This window comes from Salvelinus alpinus, chromosome 12 (genome assembly GCF_045679555.1).
Source record: "Salvelinus alpinus chromosome 12, SLU_Salpinus.1, whole genome shotgun sequence".
NCBI lineage: Eukaryota > Metazoa > Chordata > Actinopteri > Salmoniformes > Salmonidae > Salvelinus > Salvelinus alpinus.
This window is the reverse complement of record NC_092097.1, coordinates 28,839,310-28,859,472: the sequence shown is the minus strand read 5'-3', so window position 1 is coordinate 28,859,472 and position 20,163 is coordinate 28,839,310. Positions and strand designations below refer to the sequence as shown.

The 20,163-nt window shown below is 47.3% G+C and overlaps 1 protein-coding gene across 2 annotated transcripts; it reads left to right on the top strand.

Annotated features, from left to right (window-relative positions):
• Positions 1 to 678: 678 nt before the first annotated feature.
• On the top strand, positions 679 to 19,921 carry uroc1 (urocanate hydratase 1). Of its 2 annotated transcripts, none has more exons than XM_071335675.1 (19): positions 679 to 951; positions 5,169 to 5,299; positions 5,576 to 5,669; positions 5,798 to 5,857; positions 5,997 to 6,125; positions 6,514 to 6,575; positions 6,666 to 6,732; positions 6,857 to 7,000; positions 7,158 to 7,246; positions 7,464 to 7,526; positions 7,648 to 7,827; positions 13,197 to 13,294; positions 13,557 to 13,629; positions 13,709 to 13,898; positions 14,018 to 14,116; positions 14,518 to 14,617; positions 14,789 to 14,870; positions 17,403 to 17,502; positions 17,706 to 19,921. In XM_071335675.1, exons 1-19 carry the CDS (start codon positions 826 to 828, stop codon positions 17,844 to 17,846), a joined length of 2,028 nt encoding a protein of 675 aa, XP_071191776.1. In that variant the 5' UTR covers positions 679 to 825; the 3' UTR covers positions 17,847 to 19,921. The 2 variants fall into 2 exon arrangements, with proteins under 2 accessions (XP_071191776.1, XP_071191777.1); XM_071335676.1 differs by lacking the exon at positions 17,706 to 19,921 and adding an exon at positions 15,463 to 15,558.
• The last annotated feature ends 242 nt before the right edge of the window (positions 19,922 to 20,163 follow it).

The following is a 20,163-nucleotide window of genomic DNA, read 5'->3' as shown; positions in this document are numbered from 1 at the left end:
AAGTTGATTTGTACGTTTTCGTGCGAAGACAGATTCTCGGGATGTCTCATGGTCTGACAAACACTGCTGTAGCTCGGCCACCTTCCACTGCAGATGCGGAAGGCTGACATATGCTGATGCAGTGGATTGAGACACAGACCAAGCAAAAAACATGATATCTATAGCTTAACTGACAGATTTTGATGGGGATTTCTTTATTCTATTATTTAGATTGAATCACGGGTGGACTCTTAAGGTGTGTTTGTGTGGGGGTAACATGGGCCTTGCCAAAGGTTCTGAGATGCGCATGTGAGTGTGTTTTTCTTTTGTGTAACTGAGTTACATGTTTTAGCTGAGTGGTCAGAGGTCAGTGCTCGTTTGCATCCTAAATGGAACCCTATTCCTTAAGTAGTGTACTACTTTTTATTAAGGCCCATAAGGCTGGCTCTAGTCATAAGTCATGCACTACTTAGGGAATAGGGTGCCTTTTGGGATACATCCCCAGTGTTTGTCGACTGAAGCGTGTGCAACATCATGTTCACTAGAAAATAAATTATTACCACACACCCTTCTCTGGCTCTGCCCTGCTATTGGTGGGGTGAGGAGGGGAAAGAGGCCAGATAGCCAATGGGAGTGGCGATAGGAGGGTGACCCTTATCTCAACCTTATACAGGTAGCTGTCCCACAGACTACAGACCCTTTACTCTGATAAACAGTTGTCAGCAGTGAGCTACAGAGCTGCGTGCCCATTTTCCTGCGTTCCCAGACATTGTGTGTCTCTCTGGGTTTGTCTCTCCTCTGATCCTGCTTAAATTGCCCATAGTGTGACAGGACACAGTGGACAGGATGTCAAACCTGAAGGAGTTGTGTAGCGGCCTGCCTCTGGACCCCATGCCATCCAATCGGGGCCGGGACCCCAGTGTGCCACATGCACCCGTCAGGATGCCCAACCTCACTCCAGAGGAGGAGAGGGTGAGTCCACAGACGTACTGTCACATCTCTGAATGCAGAACGTGTCAACGAGCATTGACGTCATACTCAGGGATTTATCTGCAGATTTAGTATTGCAATACTGAAGTATTTTTGCTTTTAAGGCCTCTCTGTATATCTATGAGTGAAACCATGATGCTTTTAATGTGGTATGTTAGTAGTAAACTAGACCAAAGATGCATATCTTCACAAGATGATTATACATCTACACTGAGTATACCAAACCCGACCCCCTTTTGCCGTCAGAACAGCCTCAATTTGTCGGGGCATGGACTCTATAAGGTGTCGAAAGCATTCCACAGGGATGCTGGCCTATTTTGACTCCAATACTTTGCACAGTTGTGTCCTTTGGGTGGTGGACCATTCTTGATACACACGGGAAACTATTGAGAGTGAAAAACCTAGCAGCATTGCAGTTCTTGACACAAACCAGTGCGCCTGGCACCTACTACCATACCCAGTTCAAAGGCACTTAAATCTTTTGTCTTGCCCATTGACACTCTGAATGGCACACAATCACAATTAAATCAAATCAAATCAAATGTTATTGGTCACATACACATGGTTAGCAGATGTTATTGCGAGTGTAACAAAATGCGTATGCTTCTAGATCCGACGGTGCAGCAGTATCTAACAGGTAATATCTAACAATTCCACAACAAAACATAATACACACAATCTAATAAAGGAATGGGATGAGGATATATAAATATAAAACATGTGGATGAGCAGTGACAGAGCGGCTAAGATGCAATAGATAGTAAATAATAGATAGCGAAGGATGCAGTATACAGTATAAAATGTACATATGAAATGAGTAATGCAAGATATGTAAACATCCTTAAAGTGTCATTATTAAAGTGACTAGTGCTCCATTTATTAAAGTGGCCAATGATATCAAGTCTGTAGGTAGGCAGCCGCCTCTCTGTGCTAGTGGTGGCTGTTTAACAATCTGATAGCCTTGAGATAGAATCTGTTATTCAATCTCTCTGTCCCAACTTTGATCACCTGTACTGACCTCGCCTTCTGGATGGAAGCGGGGTGAACAGGCAGTGGCTTGGGTGGTTATTGTCCTTGATGATATTTTTTGCCTTCCTGTGACATCGGGTGTTGTAGGTGTCCTGGAGGGCAGGTAGTTTACCCCCGATGATCTTTTGTGCAGACCGCACCACCCTCTGGAGAGGCCTACAGTTGTGTTTAATAGTCACAGTGGGTATAACATCTCCAATACATTTCCTTGTAAACTCGCTCACCGAGTCAGCGTATACGTCAATGTTATTGTCTTAGGCTACCCGGAACATATCTCAGGCCACGTGATCGAAGCAATCTTGAAGCCTGGATTCTGATTGGTCAGACCAGTGTTGGATAGACCTAAGCACGGGCGCTTCCTGTTTTAGTTTATGTCTATAGGAGGGAAGCAACAAGATGGAGTCATGGTCAGATTTGCCAAAAGGAGGGCGGGGGAGGGCCTTGTATGCATCGCGGAAGTTAGAGTAGCAGTGGTCAAGTGTGTTACTCACTCGTGTACTGCAATCGATATGCTGATATAATTTAGGTAGCCTTGTTCTCAGATTAGCTTTGTTAAAATCCCCAGCTACAATAAATGCAGCCTCAGGATATATGGTTTCCAGTTTGCCTTTAGTCCAGTGAAGTTCCTTGATGGCCGTCTTGGTATCCACTTGCGGGGGGATATACACGGCTGTGACGATAACCGAGGAGAGTTCTCTTGGGAGATAATACGGTCGGCATTTGATTGTGGGGAATTCTATGTCAGGTGAACAAAAAGACTTGAGTTCTTGTATGTTGTTACGATTATATCATGAAACACTCCCGCCCTTCTTCTTACCAGATAGATGTTTGTTCCTTTCGGCGCAATGCACTGAAAATCCCGTTGGCTGTACGAACTCCGACAGCATGTCCCCAGCTAGCCATGTCTCCGTGAAACAGAGTATGTTACAATCCCGGATATCTCTTTGGAAAGCAACTCTTGCCCTAATTTCGTCGACTTTGTTAACCTCTCTTGGGTACGTGAGACGTTAGCGTCCCACCTCTTCAACAGCCAGTGAAACTGCTGGGCGCAAAATTCAAATACAGAAATACTCATTATAAAAATTCAGAAAACAAAACATATTTTACATACGTTTAAAGATTAACTTCTTGTGAATCCAACCACGTCAGATTTTAAAAATGCTTTACGGCGAAAGCATACCTTACGATTATTTGAGAACATAGCCCAGCAGACAAATCATTACAAACAGTAACCAGCCAAGTAGAAGAGTTACACAAGTCAGAAATAGAGATACAATTAATCCCTTACCTTTGATGATCTTCATATGGTTGCACACTAAAGACATTCATTTACTCAATAAATGTTCCTTTTGTTCGATAAAGTCTCTTTATATCCAAAAACCTCAGTTTTGTTCGCACGTTTTCTTCAGTAATCCACAGGCTGAAACGCAGTCAAATCAGGCAGACAAAAAATCCAAATTGTATCCGTAAAGTTCATAGAAACATGTCAAACGATGTTTATATTCAATCCTCAGGTTGTTTTTAGCCTAAATAATCGATAATATTTCAACCGGACAATAACGTCGTCAATATAAAAGGTAAACAAGAAAGGCACTCTCTCGGTCGCGCACATGAAAAAGCTCTGTGACACTTTAGGGTCCACTCATTCAGACTGCTCTTACTTCCTAATTTTTCAGAATGCAAGCCTGAAACAATTTCTAAAGACTGTTGACATCTAGTGGAAGGCATAGGAACTGCAATTTGAGTCCTAAGTCAATGGATACTGTAATGCCATTGAATAGAAAACTACAACAACAACAAAAAACTACTTCCCGAATGTATTTTTCTCAGGTTTTTGCCTGCCAAATCAGTTCTGTTATACTCACAGACACTATTTTAACAGTTTTGGAAACTTTAGAGTGTTTTCTATCCAAATCTACCAGTTATATGCATATCATATCTTCTGGGCCCGAGAAGCAGGTAGTTTAATTTGGGCATGCTTTTCATCCAAAATTCCGAATGCTGCCCCCTACCCTAGAGAAGTGAACTAAGGACTGGATATTAGAGAGTAATATACTTGGAAGCGGTGGGTGGTGTGCGCGCATCCGAAGATTCACTAGAAGACCGCTCCAGCACCCTCTCCTCCGATGGCATTGTTTTGGGTCGGCCTCTGGAATCAGTTCAAATGCCCTAGGAGGTGCAGACAAGGTTCTGCTTTGGGAAAGTCGTATTCCTGGTCGTAGTGCTGTTTGTGCTGGTAAGTTGACGTCTCTCTGATATACAATAGTTCTTCCCAGCTGTATGCAATAACAGTTAATGTTTTCTGGGCTAACAATGTAAGAAATAATACATAAAAAAACTAAATACTGCACAGTTTCCTAAGGACTTGAAGCGAAGCTGCCATCTCTATCAGCGCCATCTTACAATCCATGTCACAATTGTCTCAAGGCTTAAAAATCTTTATCTTCTTTAACCTTTCTCCTTCCCTTCATCTACACTGATTGAAGTTGATTTATTAACAAGTGACATCAATAAGGGATCATAGCTTTTACCTGGATTCACCTGGTCAGTCTATGTCATGGAAATAGCAGGTGTTCTTAATGTTTTGTATAAATGTACATTTTTGTTGTAGTTTGCTTTTTGCCGCTATAAAAAGGTATTTGCTTGTCTTACCTGATCCAGACAGAGGTAGAGTGATTGTGAATGTAATAAAGATAGGAATTGGCAGTTAATGTGTAAAATCATACCCAATGTTTTATTACTCGTTGAGAGTGAATCTTTAAAGCTGAAGGGGTTGAGATTCAAGCTTGTGGAATGTTGTATCCACATACTGTTGGAGAAACATGAGGACACAGAACACAACAACGCACAGTGCATGTGAATTATTTTATTCAATCTATTGGGATCAATAAAGCACGGTTCACATACTCAGCACAGTGGAATGTTTTGGCTTAAGGGTAGGAGACAGCGTTGGTTCATCCCCTCAGAACCTTCTATCAGCTTCGCTAATGTTTGGGAGCAAAGGGCACTGTCAATGATTAAGAGAGATAAGAGTGAGTGCTTTCATGGATAGAGAGTGGGAGTGAAACACAAATGACCAGAAAGTTAGGGGAAAAAAGGATGCAAAAGAGGAAGAGGGCCACCCCATTCTGAACTCTGATCTCACCTCCTCATCTACTCCCCCTCTCTAGCTGGCCCTGAGGAATGTCCTGCGCTACTTTCCCCCCTCCCACCACAACATCCTGGCTGCTGAATTCGCCCAGGAGCTCAGGCAGTATGGACACATCTACATGTACCGCTTCTGCCCCCTCATACATATGAGGTACGTACAGTATAATCACCTAACACCACCTCTCATCTCCCCATCTGTAGTATTCCTCTTTATCTGTTGATGCCGTGATATGGTCTACCACACCCTGATCAGTCCTTGTGTGTGTGTGTGTGTGTGTGTGTGTGTGTGTGTGTGTGTGTGTGTGTGTGTGTGTGTGTGTGTGTGTGTGTGTGTGTGTGTGTGTGTGTGTGTGTGTGTGTGTGTGTGTGTGTGTGTGTGTGTGTGTGTGTGTGTGCATGTACTGCACGGGCGTGCGTGTGTCCTCAGGGCCTACCCTATAGATCAGTACCCCTGTCGTACACGCCAAGCTGCCTCCATCATGCTCATGATCATGAACAACCTGGACCATGCAGTTGCCCAGGTAACCACCACTCTCACATAGTGTACACAACAGCTCACTTTATTTAATTTAACTAAAACAATGTATTAATCCACCTAAGTCACGCTATCTATGGCTGCTTTATCATCTTCCCATGCTCTGCTCTCCAGTTTCCCCAGGAGCTGGTTACCTATGGGGGAAATGGACAGGTGTTCAGTAACTGGGCCCAGGTAAGCACAGAACATGCAATTATGATGGCATTATGTAGATATCTTTGTATGGTAATGTGTGTGTAATTTTATTTGTACGGCGTGGAGACCGAATTTAATGAATCGCTCTATATCTTTGCGTATGTGTGTTTGTGTGTAGTTCCGCCTGGTGATGTACTACCTGAGTGAGATGACAGAGGAGCAGACTCTGGTCATGTACAGTGGTCATCCAGCAGGGCTGTTCCCCAGCCTGCCCTCCTCCCCCCGCGCTATCATTACCAACGGCATGGTAACCACACATCCCTCCCTCAGCCTCTCCTCACTATACTCTTGGAAAAAAAGGGTTCCAAAAGGGTTCTTCAGCTGTCCCCATAGTAGAACCCTTTTTGGTTCCAGGTAAAACCCTCTGTGGAAAGGATTCTACATAGAACCAAAAATGGTTCTACCTTGAACCAAAATGGTTATATCTAGAACCAAAAAGGGTTCTTCAAAGGGTTCTGCTATGGGGACATCCGAAGAACCCTTTTAGATTCTAGATAGCACCTTTTTTTCTAAGACTGTGCTCTACAGCATTTCAGTTAGATACTGATTTGGCATTACCATTTAGGTTTTCCCAGTTTGATCTCCCTCCTTCTCTCTGCCATCATCCTCCCATCCTCTCTCTCGCTCCCTCTCAGGTCATTCCAAACTACTCCTCCAGAGAGCAGTATGAGAAGATGTTTGCTTTGGGTGTATCAATGTAAGTAACAAATATAACCCAGTTAGTTTTTTTTACCCATTCATAGTTTTTTTAACCCCCCAAAGATGTGTTTTTTGTTTGTTTTCCTAGGTATGGTCAGATGACTGCTGGTAGCTACTGCTACATTGGGCCTCAGGGGATTGTCCATGGCACCATGGTAAGTTCTCACAGTCAACAGTAGAGGGCACTATCCCCTTTGAAACTCACATTGAAGTTGTCTTAACATTGTGTCTGTCTCTCTTTCCTCTCCTTCCCGTCTCTCTCTCTCCCTCCCTCTTTAGCTGACAGTGTTGAATGCAGGGCGGAGGTATCTGGGGTCTGATGACCTGAGGGGGCGGGTGTTGGTGACGTCGGGGCTGGGGGGAATGAGCGGGGCACAAGCCAAGGCTGCTGTCATCGCTGGCTGTGTGGGGGTCATTGCCGAGGTCAGTGTGTTTACTTTGTTATTGGCCAATAACACCCTCCCTGCTGTTAATCTACCTATGTGATGGTAGCGATGTCTGTTTTTTTTTTGTGTGATGGAGAGAGTTGGGGTGTGTGTTAATGTGATATGTGATTGTGTTTTGCATGGATCCTGTTTAGGTAGATGAGGTGCCCCTGAGGAAGAGACATGAGCAAGGCTGGTTAATGGAGGTAACCAGTGACATAGAACACTGCATCCAACGCATTAGGTAATAGCAGATAAAGACACACACACACACACACACACACACACACACACACACACACACACACACACACACACACACACACACACACACACACACACACACACACACACACACACACACACACACACACACACACACACACACGTCATGACTTTAGCACCTGTGTGTTTACGTTATGTGATTTATCAGATCGTCCCTCTGATTTTGTATTCTACAGAGAAGCCAAGAGATCCAAGACTCCCCTCAGCTTGGGTTACCATGGCAACGTTGTGGACTTATGGTAAGTATGGGATGTCAACCAAGGGCTGGACTTAAGTAATACCATGTCTATATGGGGCATCTACACCTCAGTCACTATTAGTATAAATACCTTTGGGATCCCTTGTTTCCTTCTCTGCCAGGGAGCGTCTGTTGACGGAGTATGAGAGGACAGGAGAGCTGCTGGTGGACCTGGGCTCAGACCAGACCTCCCTCCACAACCCCTTCAGTGGAGGGTACTACCCAGCTCAGCTCAGCCTCCACCAGGCCAAACAGCTCATGGCCACAGACCCAGTACGCTTCAAAACCATGGTCCATGAGAGGTTAGACCTTGATGCTGTACCTTACCTTTTTTGAAGGCAGTTGGTGTAACGTCTGGAGAGTGATGGGTGTGGAGTCAGACGCAGAGAGCAGAAGGTAGAACGGGAAAAACACTTTAATGTCCTTTCGTAAAGTAACTAGTCACAAACATGGGTGAAGCCCAAAACACAGGTGCAACAAACCCAAAACCATAGTTACAAAAATACCGGACAGCGAAAACCCAAAAGAACACAAACACCACATACGTCAAAATAACAACAAGCCCGCACAAACACCAGCGGGCTAAACAAACTTAAATAACACCCATCCCAAAACCCCAACAAGGAACAGGTGAAAACAATTAGACAAAACAAACGAAAAGGAAAAAGGGATCGGTGGCAGCTAGTAGACCGGCGACGACGACCGCCGAGCGCCACCCGAACAGGAAGGGGAGCCACCTTCGGTGGTATTCGTGACAGTACCCCCCCCCCCCCCCCTGACGCGCGGCTCCCGCAGCGTGCCGACACCGGCCTCGGGGACGACCCGGGGGGCGAGGAGCAGGGCGATCCGGATGGAGGCGATGAAACTCCCTTAGCAAAGTGGGATCCAATATATCCCCCACCGGGACCCAGCACCTCTCCTCCGGCCCGTACCCCTCCCAGTCCACGAGGAACTACAGGCCCCTCACCCGGCGTCTCGAGTCCAGAATGGCCCGTATCGTGTACGCCGGGGACCCCTCGATGTCCAGAGGGGGCGGAGGGACCTCCGGAACCTCACCTTCCTGCATGGGACCAGCTACCACTGGCCTGAGGAGAGACACATGAAACGAGGGGTTAATACGATAATACGAAGGGAGTAACAATCGATAACACACCTCGTTTATTCTCCTCAGGACTTTAAATGGCCCTACATACTGCGGACCCAGCTTCCGGCAGGGCAGGCGGAGGGGCAGGTTTCAGGTCGAGAGCCAGACCCTGTCCCCCGGTGCAAACTCGGGGGCCTCACTGCGGTGACGGTCAGCGCTCCTCTTCTGCCGTCCACTCGCCTGACGCAATGATTCCTGGACGGCCCTCCAGGTCTCCTTAGAGCGCTGCACCCACTCCTCCACCGCAGGAGCCTCAGTCTGGCTCTGATGCCATGGTGCCAGAACCGGCTGGTACCCTAACACATACTCAAACGGTGACATGTTGGTAGAGGAGTGGCTTAGTGAGTTCTGGGCCATTTCAGCCCAGGGGATGTATCTCACCCACTCCCCTGGCCGGTCCTGGCAATACGACCTCAGAAACCTACCCACCTCCTGGTTCACTCTTTCCACCTACCCATTACTCTCCGGGTGATACCCCGAGGTCAGGCTGACCGAGACCCCCAGACGTTCCATAAACGCCTTCCATACTCGTGACGTAAACTGGGGACCCCGATCAGAAACGATATCCTCGGGCACCCCGTAGTGCCGGAAGACATGGGTGAACAGTGCCTCCGCAGTCTGTAGGGCCGTAGGGAGACCGGGCAAAGGGATAAGACGGCAGGACTTCGAGAACCGATCCACAACGACCAGGATCGTCGTATTCCCCTGAGACAGGGGAAGATCCGTAAGAAAATCCACCGATAGATGGGACCGCGGCCGTTGTGAAACGGGGAGGGGTTGTAATTTCCCCCGTGGCAAGTGCCTAGGAGCCTTACTCTGAGGGCACACCGAACAGGAGGAGACATAGAAGCGCACGTCTCTCAACAAGGTAGGCCACTAGTACTTCCCTCTAAGACCTCGCACCGTCCTCGAAATACCCGGGTGACCTGACGAGGGTAGACTATGAGCCCACCGAATCAATTGATCATGAACAGCGAGCGGCACATACCTACGACCCTCCGGGCACTGTGGAGGCGCAGGTTCCTCCCTTAGTGCCCGCTCGATGTCCGCGTCCACCTCCCATACTACCGGTGCTTCCAGCTTGGCAGCCGGAATGATGGGAGTAGGATCGATGGACCGGTCATCAGTGTCATATAGGCGGGACAGCGCGTCGGCCTTAGTATTGAGGGAACCTGGTCGATACGAGATCGTAAAACGAAATCGGGTGAAATACATGGCCCACCTTGCCTGACGAGGATTCAGTCTCCTAGCTGATCGGATATACTCCAGGTTACGGTGGTCAGTCCAGATGAGGAAAGGGTGCTTAGCCCCCTCAAGCCAGTGTCTCCACACCTTCAGGGCCTTAACCATGGCCAACAGCTCCCTATCCCCCACATCATAATTCCGCACCGCTGGCCCGAGCTTCTTTGAAAAAAAAGCACAGGGGCGGAGCTTCGGTGGCGTACCCGAGAGCTGTGAGAGCACCGCTCCAACCCCAGCCTCGGATGCGTCCACCTCTACGATGAATGCCAAAGAAGGGTCCGGATGCGCCAACACTGGCGCGTCGGTGAACAGAGCCTTTAAACGACGGAAAGCTCCGTCCGCCTTTGCTGACCACGGCAAATGCACCGGACCCCCCTTCAGCAGTGAGGTAATAGGAGCCGCTACTTGGTCAATGCCCCGGATTAACCTTCAGTAGTAATTGGCAAACCCTAAACTCCGCTGCACCTCCTTTACCGTGGTCGGAGTCGGCCAATTACGCACGGCCTTGACGCGGTCACCCTCCATTACCACCCCCGAGGTGGAAATGCGATAACCCAGGAAGGAAACGGCTCATTTGGAAAACTCACATTTCTCCGCCTTCACGTACAGGTCATGCTCCAGCAATCGCCCAAGAACCTTGCGTACCACAGACACATGCACGGCGCGTGTAGCGGAGTAAATCAAGATGTCGTCAATATACACCACTACACCCTGTCCGTGCAGGTCTCTGAGAATCTCATCAACAAAGGGTTGAAAGATGGCTGGAGAATTCTTTAACCCGTACGGCATGACAAGGTACTCATAATGGCCAGATGTGGTACTAAACGCGGTTTTCCACTCATCTCCCTCCCGAATACGCACCAGATTATACGCGCTCCTGAGGTCCAGTTTCGTGAAGAATCGCGCCCCGTGAAATGATTCCACCGCCGTAGCGATGAAAGGTAGTGGGTAACTGAAACCCACAGTGATAGAATTTAGACCTCGATAATCAATACACGGACGGAAACCACCATCCTTTTTCTTCACGAAAAAGAAACTCGAGGAGACAGGTGACATGGAGGACCAAATGTACCCCTGTCCCAGGGCTTCCGTGACATATGTCTCCATAGCCAACGTCTCCTCCTGGGACAAAGGATACACGTGACTCCTGGGGAGTGCAGCGTTTACCTGGAGGTTTATCACGCAATCCCCCTGTCGATGAGGTGGTAATAGGGTCGCCTTCTTTTTACTTAAGGCGATAGCCAAATCGGCATACTCAGCAGGAATGCGCACGGTGGAAACCTGGTCTGGACTCTCCACCGTTGTCGCACCGATGGAAACTCCTAAACACCTGCCTGAACACTCATCAGACCACCCCTGGAGAGCTCCCTGTTTCCACAAAATCCTAGGATTGTGTATAGCCAGCCAGGGAATCCCCAGCACCACCGGAAACGCAGGTGAATCGATAAGGAACAGACTAATCCGCTCCTTATGATTCATGTGCGTAATCATCTCCAGAGGAATCGTGGCCTCCCTGACCAGCCCTGACCCTAATGGTCGACTATCTAAGGAGTACACGGGGAAGGGGGGTTCTACCTTAACTAACGGAATCCTCAACCTCTGAGCGAGTCCGCGATCTATATATATACTCCCCGCTGCGCCTGAATCGACTAGTGCCTTATGCTGGAGAGAGGGGAAAAACGTCAGAAAACAAATTAACAAAAACATGTGACCAACAGGAAGCTCTGGGAGAGTGTGGTGCTGACTCACCTGGGGTGACCGAGGAGTGTTCTGCCTGCCCCCTCGACTCCCAGATGGACTCCTCCAGCACCAACTGGAAGTGTGCCCTCTCTGGCCACAATGGCTACAGGAGGAGCCTCCTCCTCCGGTCTCCCTAGATGCAGCCCCCCCTAGCTCCATCGGGATGGGAGCGGGAGGGCCAGGAGGTGGAACTGACAGGACCCTTTCAGAACGTCCGCGAGCAGCCAGCAGATGGTCTAGCCGGATGGACATGTCGATCAGCTCATCCAAGCTGAGCGTAGTGTCCCGACAAGCCAGCTCCCTGCGGACGTCCTCTCTTAGGCTACACCTGTAATGGTTTATCAGGGCCCTGTCATTCCACCTCGCTCCAGCGGCTAAGGTCCGGAATTCCAGCGCGAAGTCCTGCGTGCTCCTCATCTCCTGCCGGAGATGGAACAACCTCTCACCCGCCGCTCGGCCCTCCGGAGGATGATCGAACACGGCCCGGAAACGGCGGGTGAACTCCGGGTAGTGGCCCTTCGCTGAGTCGGGCCCGTTCCAGACGGCATTGGCCCACTCCAGGGCTCTACCCGTCAGGCAGGAGACGAGGACACTCACGCTCTCCTCGTCCGAGGGAGCCGGCCGAACGGTGGCCAGGTAGAGCTCTAGTTGTAACAGGAATCCCTGGCACCCCGCCGCCGCTCCATCGTACTCCCTCGGAGGCGTGATACGCAGAGCGCTGGCACCAGATCCCGCTGGAGGAGATGGTAGAGTTGCTGGTGGGAGGGTAGGTGGTGTAGTAGGGAGACCACTCCTCTCCCAACGATCCATCCTCTCCATCATTTGATCCATCGCTGATCCTATGCTATGGAGGATGGACGTATGATGAAGGACTGGTCGCTGCTCCTGCTGACTCCATATCGGGGTGCGGGCTTCTGTAACGTCTGGAGAGTGATGGGTGTGGAGTCAGACGCAGAGAGCAGAAGGTAGAACGGGAAAAACGCTTTAATGTCCTTTCGTAAAGTAACTAGTCACAAACATGGGTGAAGCCCAAAACACAGGTGCAACAAACCCAAAACCATAGTTACAAAAATACCGGACAGCGAAAACCCAAAAGAACACAAACACCACATACGTCAAAATAACAACAAGCCCGCACAAACACCAGCGGGCTAAACGAACTTAAATAACACCCATCCCAAAACCCCAACAAGGAACAGGTGAAAACAATTAGACAAAACAAACGAAAAGGAAAAAGGGATCAGTGGCAGCTAGTAGACCGGCGACGACGACCGCCGAACGCCACCCGAACAGGAAGGGGAGCCACCTTCGGTGGTATTCGTGACAGTTGGTCTAATTCAGGCGTCTGCTCCAACTCTGGTCCTGCAGAGCTACTGGGTGTGCTATCTATGGTTCCATCCCAGTCACACATCAAACAACTGATTCAGAAAATCAACTATTCATCAAGAATTACCATGATTGAGTTGGAGACCCCTGATCTGTTTGTGGTTAAGGTTGAGGGGGTTGTTCTCTAACTTGTGGTGGTCTTCCCATCCTCTCCCCCAGCCTTTGTAGACAGGTAGCTGCCATCAACAAGCTGTCTGAGGCAGGGATGTTCTTCTGGGACTATGGCAACGCCTTCCTCCTGGAGGCCCAGAGAGCAGGTGAGTCCTACAGTTAAACCACCACCACCACCATACTGATTCACTGACACAGGGTCGGATATTATATCACCCCCCTAATGGTTAATATTAGCATTGGGAGTAAGGTAATGTGATCCAAGATCTGTGGTTAATGCTAAGGGGTAACTTTAAGGTCCCGATACACATGCTGAAGAATAGACTGAACACAGCATGTCTAGTGATGTCCACAGTCCTCTCCAGTTTGATAACATCTAGGTTTGTGTTCATTTCTTTCTTTCTTCAGGAGCGGAGGTAGAGAAGGAGGGAGGCGGAGCGACAGAGTTCCGCTATCCATCCTACGTCCAACACATCATGGGGTGAGTGGCAGGGTGAGTTTTCTGGTCAGGTCACATGATCAGGTCAAACTCTTGGCCCTAACCCTTGACCACTCTGCAGTGACATCTTCTCCCTGGGCTTCGGACCATTCCGCTGGGTCTGCACCTCCGGTGACCCCCGTGACCTGACACTGACTGATGACATCGCCGCCACTGTCCTGGAGGAGATCAGCGCCAATGTGACTGAGCGTGTGCGACAGCAGTACAACGACAACATCCGCTGGATCCGTGAGGCCGGAAAACACAGCATGGTATTAATTAATAGGACACATATAAGACACAATGTTAATCATTAATATCCTGATACTAGATAAATAAGAAATGTATTATACAACTGCCAATGCCATTTCTGAATGTTCTCTGTGTGTAGGTGGTGGGCTCCCAAGCCAGAATCCTCTACTCAGACCAGAAAGGCCGTGTGTGTATTGCCTTGGCCATCAATCAAGCTATTGCTGATAGGAGAGTTTCGGCAAGTCTTACTTACCCATCTCTATGTTATGGTTGTTTATATGTTCATATAAAGTTAAATGTTTTGGTTGGTGTCCAGTCAGTGGGTAGGTAAATCTATGGTGATAGAGAGTGTGTGTGTGTGTGTGTGTGTGTGTGTGTGTGTGTGTGTGTGTGTGTGTGTGTGTGTGTGTGTGTGTGTGTGTGTGTGTGTGTGTGTGTGTGTGTGTGTGTGTGTGTGTGTGTGTGTGTGTGTGTGTGTGTGTGTGTGTGTGTGTGTGTGTGTGTGTGTGTCTGAGAGAGACAGTGGGAGAGTGTGTGTGTTCACCACTTAGCCTACCTTCTCCTCCAGGTCCCGGAGACCAGCAGTAAGCTAGCAGTAGGCAAACAGACACAGTGACACTGTGTGTGTTTTCTGTCCAGGCTCCTGTGGTCATCAGTAGAGACCACCATGACGTCAGTGGAACAGACAGTCCCTTCAGAGAGACCTCCAATGTGTACGACGGCTCTGCCTTCTGTGCAGGTACACTAGAGCACACATCATTTAGACAGACATTATTTTGTCATGATCATCATTATATTAGTCAGTGTGTTAGTCTAGATGGCTAGAAATCATCCACTTTGACTGAACTCGGGTATGTGTAAGTGTGAAAGTGTGACTTTGTCACTGTGTGCCTGTCTTGCCCCCTGACAGACATGGCGGTCCAGAACTTTGTAGGCGATGCATTCAGAGGAGCCACCTGGGTGTCCCTGCACAACGGTGGAGGGGTCGGCTGGTAAGATCTGAGTTTCACCTTTCAAACTGGGGATAGGAAGGAAGAAAGAATGATAGGATAGCACACAAAAATCTATGAGACCAAAATCTATATATTTTTTTTCACCTTTATTTAACCAGGTAAGCTAGTTGAGAACAAGTTCTCATTTACAACTGCGACCTGGTCAAGATAAAGCAAAGCAGTGCGACAGAAACAACAACACAGAGTTACATGGAATAAACAAGAGTACAGTCAATAACACAATAGAAAAAAAATAAAGTCTATATACAGTGTGTGCAAATGGCATGAGGAGGTATGGCAATAAATAGGCCATAGTAGCAAAGTAATTACAATTTAGCAGATTAACACTGGAGTGATAGATAAGCAGATGATGATGAGCAGATGATGGTGTGTAAGTAGTGATATTGGTGTGCAAAAGAGCAGCAAAGTAAATAAAAACAATATGGGGATGAGGTAGGTAGATTGGGTGGGCTATTTACAGATGGACTATGTACAGCTGCAGCGATCGGTTAGCTGCTCAGATAGCTGATGTTTAAAGTTAGTGAGGGAAATGTAAGTCTCCATCTTCAGCGATTTTTGCAATTCGTTCCAGTCACTGGCAGCAGAGAACTGGAAGGAAAGGCGGCCAAATGAGGTGTTAGCTTTGGGGATGACCAGTGAGATATACCTGCTGGAGTGCGTGCTACAGGTGGGTGTTGTTATCGAGCTGAGATAAGGCGGAGCTTTACCTAGGATAGACTTGTAGATGACCTGGAGCCAGTGGGTCTGGCGACGAATATGTAGCGAGGGCCAGCCGACTAGAGCATACAGGTCGCAGTGGTGGGTGGTATAAGGTGCTTTGGTAACAAAACGGATGGCACTGTGATAGACTGCATCCAATTTGCTGAGTAAAGTATTGGAAGCTATTTTGTAGATGACATTGCCGAAGTCGAGGATCGGTAGGATAGTCAGTTTTACTAGGGTAAGTTTGGCGGCGTGAGTGAAGGAGGCTTTGTTGCAAAATAGAAAGCCGATTCTAGATTTGATTTTGGATTGGAGATGTTTGATATGAGTCTGGAAGGAGAGTTTACAGTCTAGCCAGACACCTAGGTATTTGTAGTTGTCCACGTATTCTAGGTCAGAACCGTCCAGAGTAGTGATGCTAGTCGGGCGGGCGGGTGCGGGCAGCGAACGGTTGAAAAGCATGCATTTGGTTTTGCTAGCGTTTAAGAGCAGTTGAAAGCCATGGAAGGAGTGTTGTATGGTATTGAAGCTCGTTTGGAGGTTAGTTAACACAGTGTCCAAAGAAGAGCCAGATGTATACAGAATGGTGTCGTCTGCGTAGAGGTGGATCAGGGGAATCACCCGCAGCAAGAGCGACATTGTTGATATATACAGAGAAAAGAGTCGGCCCGAGAATTAAACCCTGTAGAGACGGCCAGAGGTCCGGATAACAGGCCCTCCGATTTTACACACTGAACTCTATCTGCGAAGTAGTTGGTGAACCAGGCGAGGCAGTCATTTGAGAAACCAAGGCTATTGAGTCTGCCAATAAGAATACGGTGATTGACAGAGTCGAAAGCCTTGGCCAGGTCAATGAAGACGTCTGCACAGTACTGTCTTTTGTCAATGGCGGTTATGATATCGTTTAGTACCTTGAGCGTGGCTGAGGTGCACCCGTGACCAGCTCGGAAACCGGATTGCACAGCGGAGAAGGTACGGTGGGATTCGAAATGGTCAGTGATCTGTTTATTAACTTCGCTTTCAAAGACTTTAGAAAGGCAGTGCAGGATGGATATAGGTCTGTAACAGTTTCGGTCTAGAGTGTCACCCCCTTTGAAGAGAGCGATGACCGCGGCAGCTTTCCAATCTTTAGGGATCTCGGACGAAATGAAAGAGAGGTTGAACAGACTGGTAATAGGGGTTGCAACAATGGCGGCGGATCATTTTAGAAAGAGAGGGTCCAGATTGTCTAGCCCAGCTGATTTGTACGGGTCCAGTTTCTGCAGCTCTTTCAGAACATATGCGATCTGGATTTGGGTGAAGGAGAAGCTGGGGAAGCTCGGGCAAATAGCTGCGAGGGGTGCGGAGCTGTTGGCCGGGGTTGGGGTAGCCAGGAGGAAAGCATGGCCAGCTGTAGAGAAATGATTATTGAAATTTTCGATTATCGTGGATTTGTCGGTGGTGACCGTGTCGCCTAGCCTCAGTGCAGTGGTCAGCTGGGAGGAGGTGCTCTTGTTCTCCATGGACTTTACAGTATCCCAGAACTTTTTGGAGTTAGAGCTACAGGATGGAATTTTCTGTTTGAAAAAGCTAGCCTTTGCTTTCCTGACCAAAACCTATAAGACAATTACTAACTAGGAAACATTGTGCCCCTGACAACCAAAATGTTGAGGTCTTTCTCATGGATGGACAATCTTTCAATGTCTTTGTTTCTCCCCGAAGGTCAAATACAGTTACCTAATCTGAATATGGAACCACAGTTTAGAGCCCCGGTCATGTTCCCTCCTCCGCTCAGTCAGACTGTGTTGTCTGTCTCTTGTCTCTCTCCAGGGGTGAGGTGATGAACGGAGGGTTTGGTCTGCTCCTGGACGGGACAGAGGAGGCAGCGAAGAGAGCCAGTCTGATGCTCAACTGGGACGTCTCTAACGGGGTGAGAGAGGGGTGATAATGGGGACTGGAGGGGGAAGCTATCTTGGATATCTATTCATATATACTGTTCTTAGAATTATTATGACAGAATAGGTTGAAAGGGTGCATGTAATATAAATCGCATTGTGTCACAGATCCTATTAATAAAGGATTTATGTTTTATACTTGAGTGACATAAAACTCCCTGGCACCTAATCCCTGCAGGTGGCTCGTCGGTGCTGGTCGGGGAACTCCAACGCCTATGAGACCATCCAGCGTACCATGGAGGAGCAGAAGCAGCTTCGAGTCACTATGCCCTACCCTGTGCAGGACGAAGATGTGTTAGACAGGGCCCTGAAGGGCTAGATCAGCACACTGCTCACAACAAAGCTAGCTAGTCACAGGGAGTAGCATGATCAAGGACGCAAAACAGAATATTCATTGTGTCAATCCACACCACCATTCACAATACTAGATTGTCCTGAATTAAGAGCAGAACCAAGATGATCACTTGATCATGGATATCATACAGTTGAAGTCGGAAGTTTACATACACTTAGGTTGGATTCATTAAAACTTGTTTTTCAACCACTCCACAAATTTCTTGTTAACAAACTATAGTTTTGGCTAGCCGGTTCGGACATCTACTTTGTGCATGACACAAGTAACTTTTCAACAATTGTTTACAGACAGAATATTTCACTTATAATTCACTGTATCACAATTCCAGTTGGTCAGAAGTATACATACACTAAGTTGACTGTGTCTTTAAACAGCTTGGACAATTCCTGAAAATTATGTCATGGCTTTAGAAGCTTCTGATAGGCTAATTGACATAATTTGAGTCAATTGGCAGTGTACCTGTGGATGTATTTCAAGGCCTACCTTCAAACTCAGTGCCTCTTTGCTTGACATCATGGGAAAAATCAAAAGAAATCAGCCAAGACCTCAGAAAGAAAATTGTAGACCTCCACAAGTCTAGTTCATACTTGGGAGCATTTTCCAAATGACTGAAGGTACCACGTTCACCTGTACAAACAATAGTACGCATGTATAAACACTCTGGGACCACTGAGCCGTCATACCGCTCAGGAAGGAGACACGCTCTGTCTCCTAGAGATGAACGTACTTTGGTGCGAAAAGTGCAAATCAATCCCAGAACAACAGCAAAGGACCTTGTGAAGATGCTGGAGGAAACAGGTACAAAAATATCTATATCCACAGTAAAACGAGTCCTATATCGACATAACTTGAAGGCCGCTCAGCAAGGAAGAAGCCACTGCTCCAAAACCGTCATAAAAAAGCCAGACTACGGTTTGCAACTGCACAAGGGGACAAAGATCGTACTTTTTGGAGAAATGTCCTCTGGTCTGATGAAACAAAAATAGAACTGTTTGGCCACAATGACCGTCGTTATGTTTGGTGGAAAAAGGGGGACGCTTGCAAGCCGAAGAACACCATCCCAACCGTGAAGCACGATGGGTGGCAGCATCATGTTGCGGGGGTGCTTTGTTTCAGGAGGGACTGGTGCACTTCACAAAATAGAGGACATCATGAGGAAAGAAAAGTATGTGGATATATTGTAGCAACATCTCAAGACATCAGTCAGGAAGTTAAAGCTTGGTCGCAAATGGGTCTTCCAAATGGACAATGTCCCCAAGCGTACTTCCAAAGTTGTGGCAAAATGGCTTAAGGACAACAAAGTCAAGGTATTGGAGTGGCCATCACAAAGCCCCGACCTCAATCCTATAGAAGATTTGTGGGCAGAACTGAAAAAGCGTGTGTGAGCAAGGAGGCCTACAAACCTGACTCAGTTACGCCAGCTCTGTCAGGAGGAATGGGCCAAAATTCACCCAGCTTATTGTGGGAAGCTTGTGGAAGGCTACCCAAAACGTTTGACCCAAGTTAAACAATTTAAAGGCAATGCTACCAAATACTAATTGAGTGTATGTAAACTTCTGATCCACTGGGAATGTGATGAAAGAAATGAAAGCCGAAATAAATCCTTCTCTCTACAATTATTTTGACATTTCACATTCTTAAAATAAAGTGGTGATCCTAACTGACTTCTAGACTAACTTCAAACTTTTACATGGATTAAATGTCAGGACTGATGAAAAACTGAGTTTAAATGTATTTGGCTAAGGTGTATGTAAACTTCCGACTTCAACTGCATATATATATATATAAGTCTTATTGCCAATCATCAATTGAAAACAATGAGTTAACATGGTGTTCTTTGATGTACAGTGCATATGGAACGTAATTCAGACCCCTTGACTTTTTCCACATTTTGTTACATTACAGCTTTATTCTAAAATTGACTAAATTTTTTTGTTTTTCTCATCAAATCGACACAATACACCATAATGGCAAAGCAAACCGTTTTTAAAAAATGTTTGCAAATGTATTAAAAATAAAAATCTGAAATATCACATTTACGTAAGTATTCAGACCCTTTACTCAGTACTTTGTTGAAGCAACTTTGGCAGCGATTGAAGCCTTGAGTCTTCTTGGGTATTGTCACGTTCCTGACCTGTTTTCTGTTAGTTTTGTATGTGTTAGTTGGTCAGGACGTGAGTTTGGGTGGGCAGTCTATGTTTTCTGTTTCTATGTTGGTTTAAAGGGTGACCTAATATGGCTCTCAATTAGAGGCAGGTGTTTTTCATTTCCTCTGATTGAG

Coding starts and splice junctions, on each gene's coding strand:
- uroc1 (XM_071335675.1), top strand. CDS start 826: ATGTCAAACCTGAAGGAGTTGTGTAGCGGCCTGCCTCTGGACCCCATG. Junction 952..5,168: donor TCACTCCAGAGGAGGAGAGG/GTGAGTCCACAG, acceptor CCCCCTCTCTAG/CTGGCCCTGAGGAATGTCCT. Junction 17,503..17,705: donor ACTGGGACGTCTCTAACGGG/GTGAGAGAGGGG, acceptor TAATCCCTGCAG/GTGGCTCGTCGGTGCTGGTC.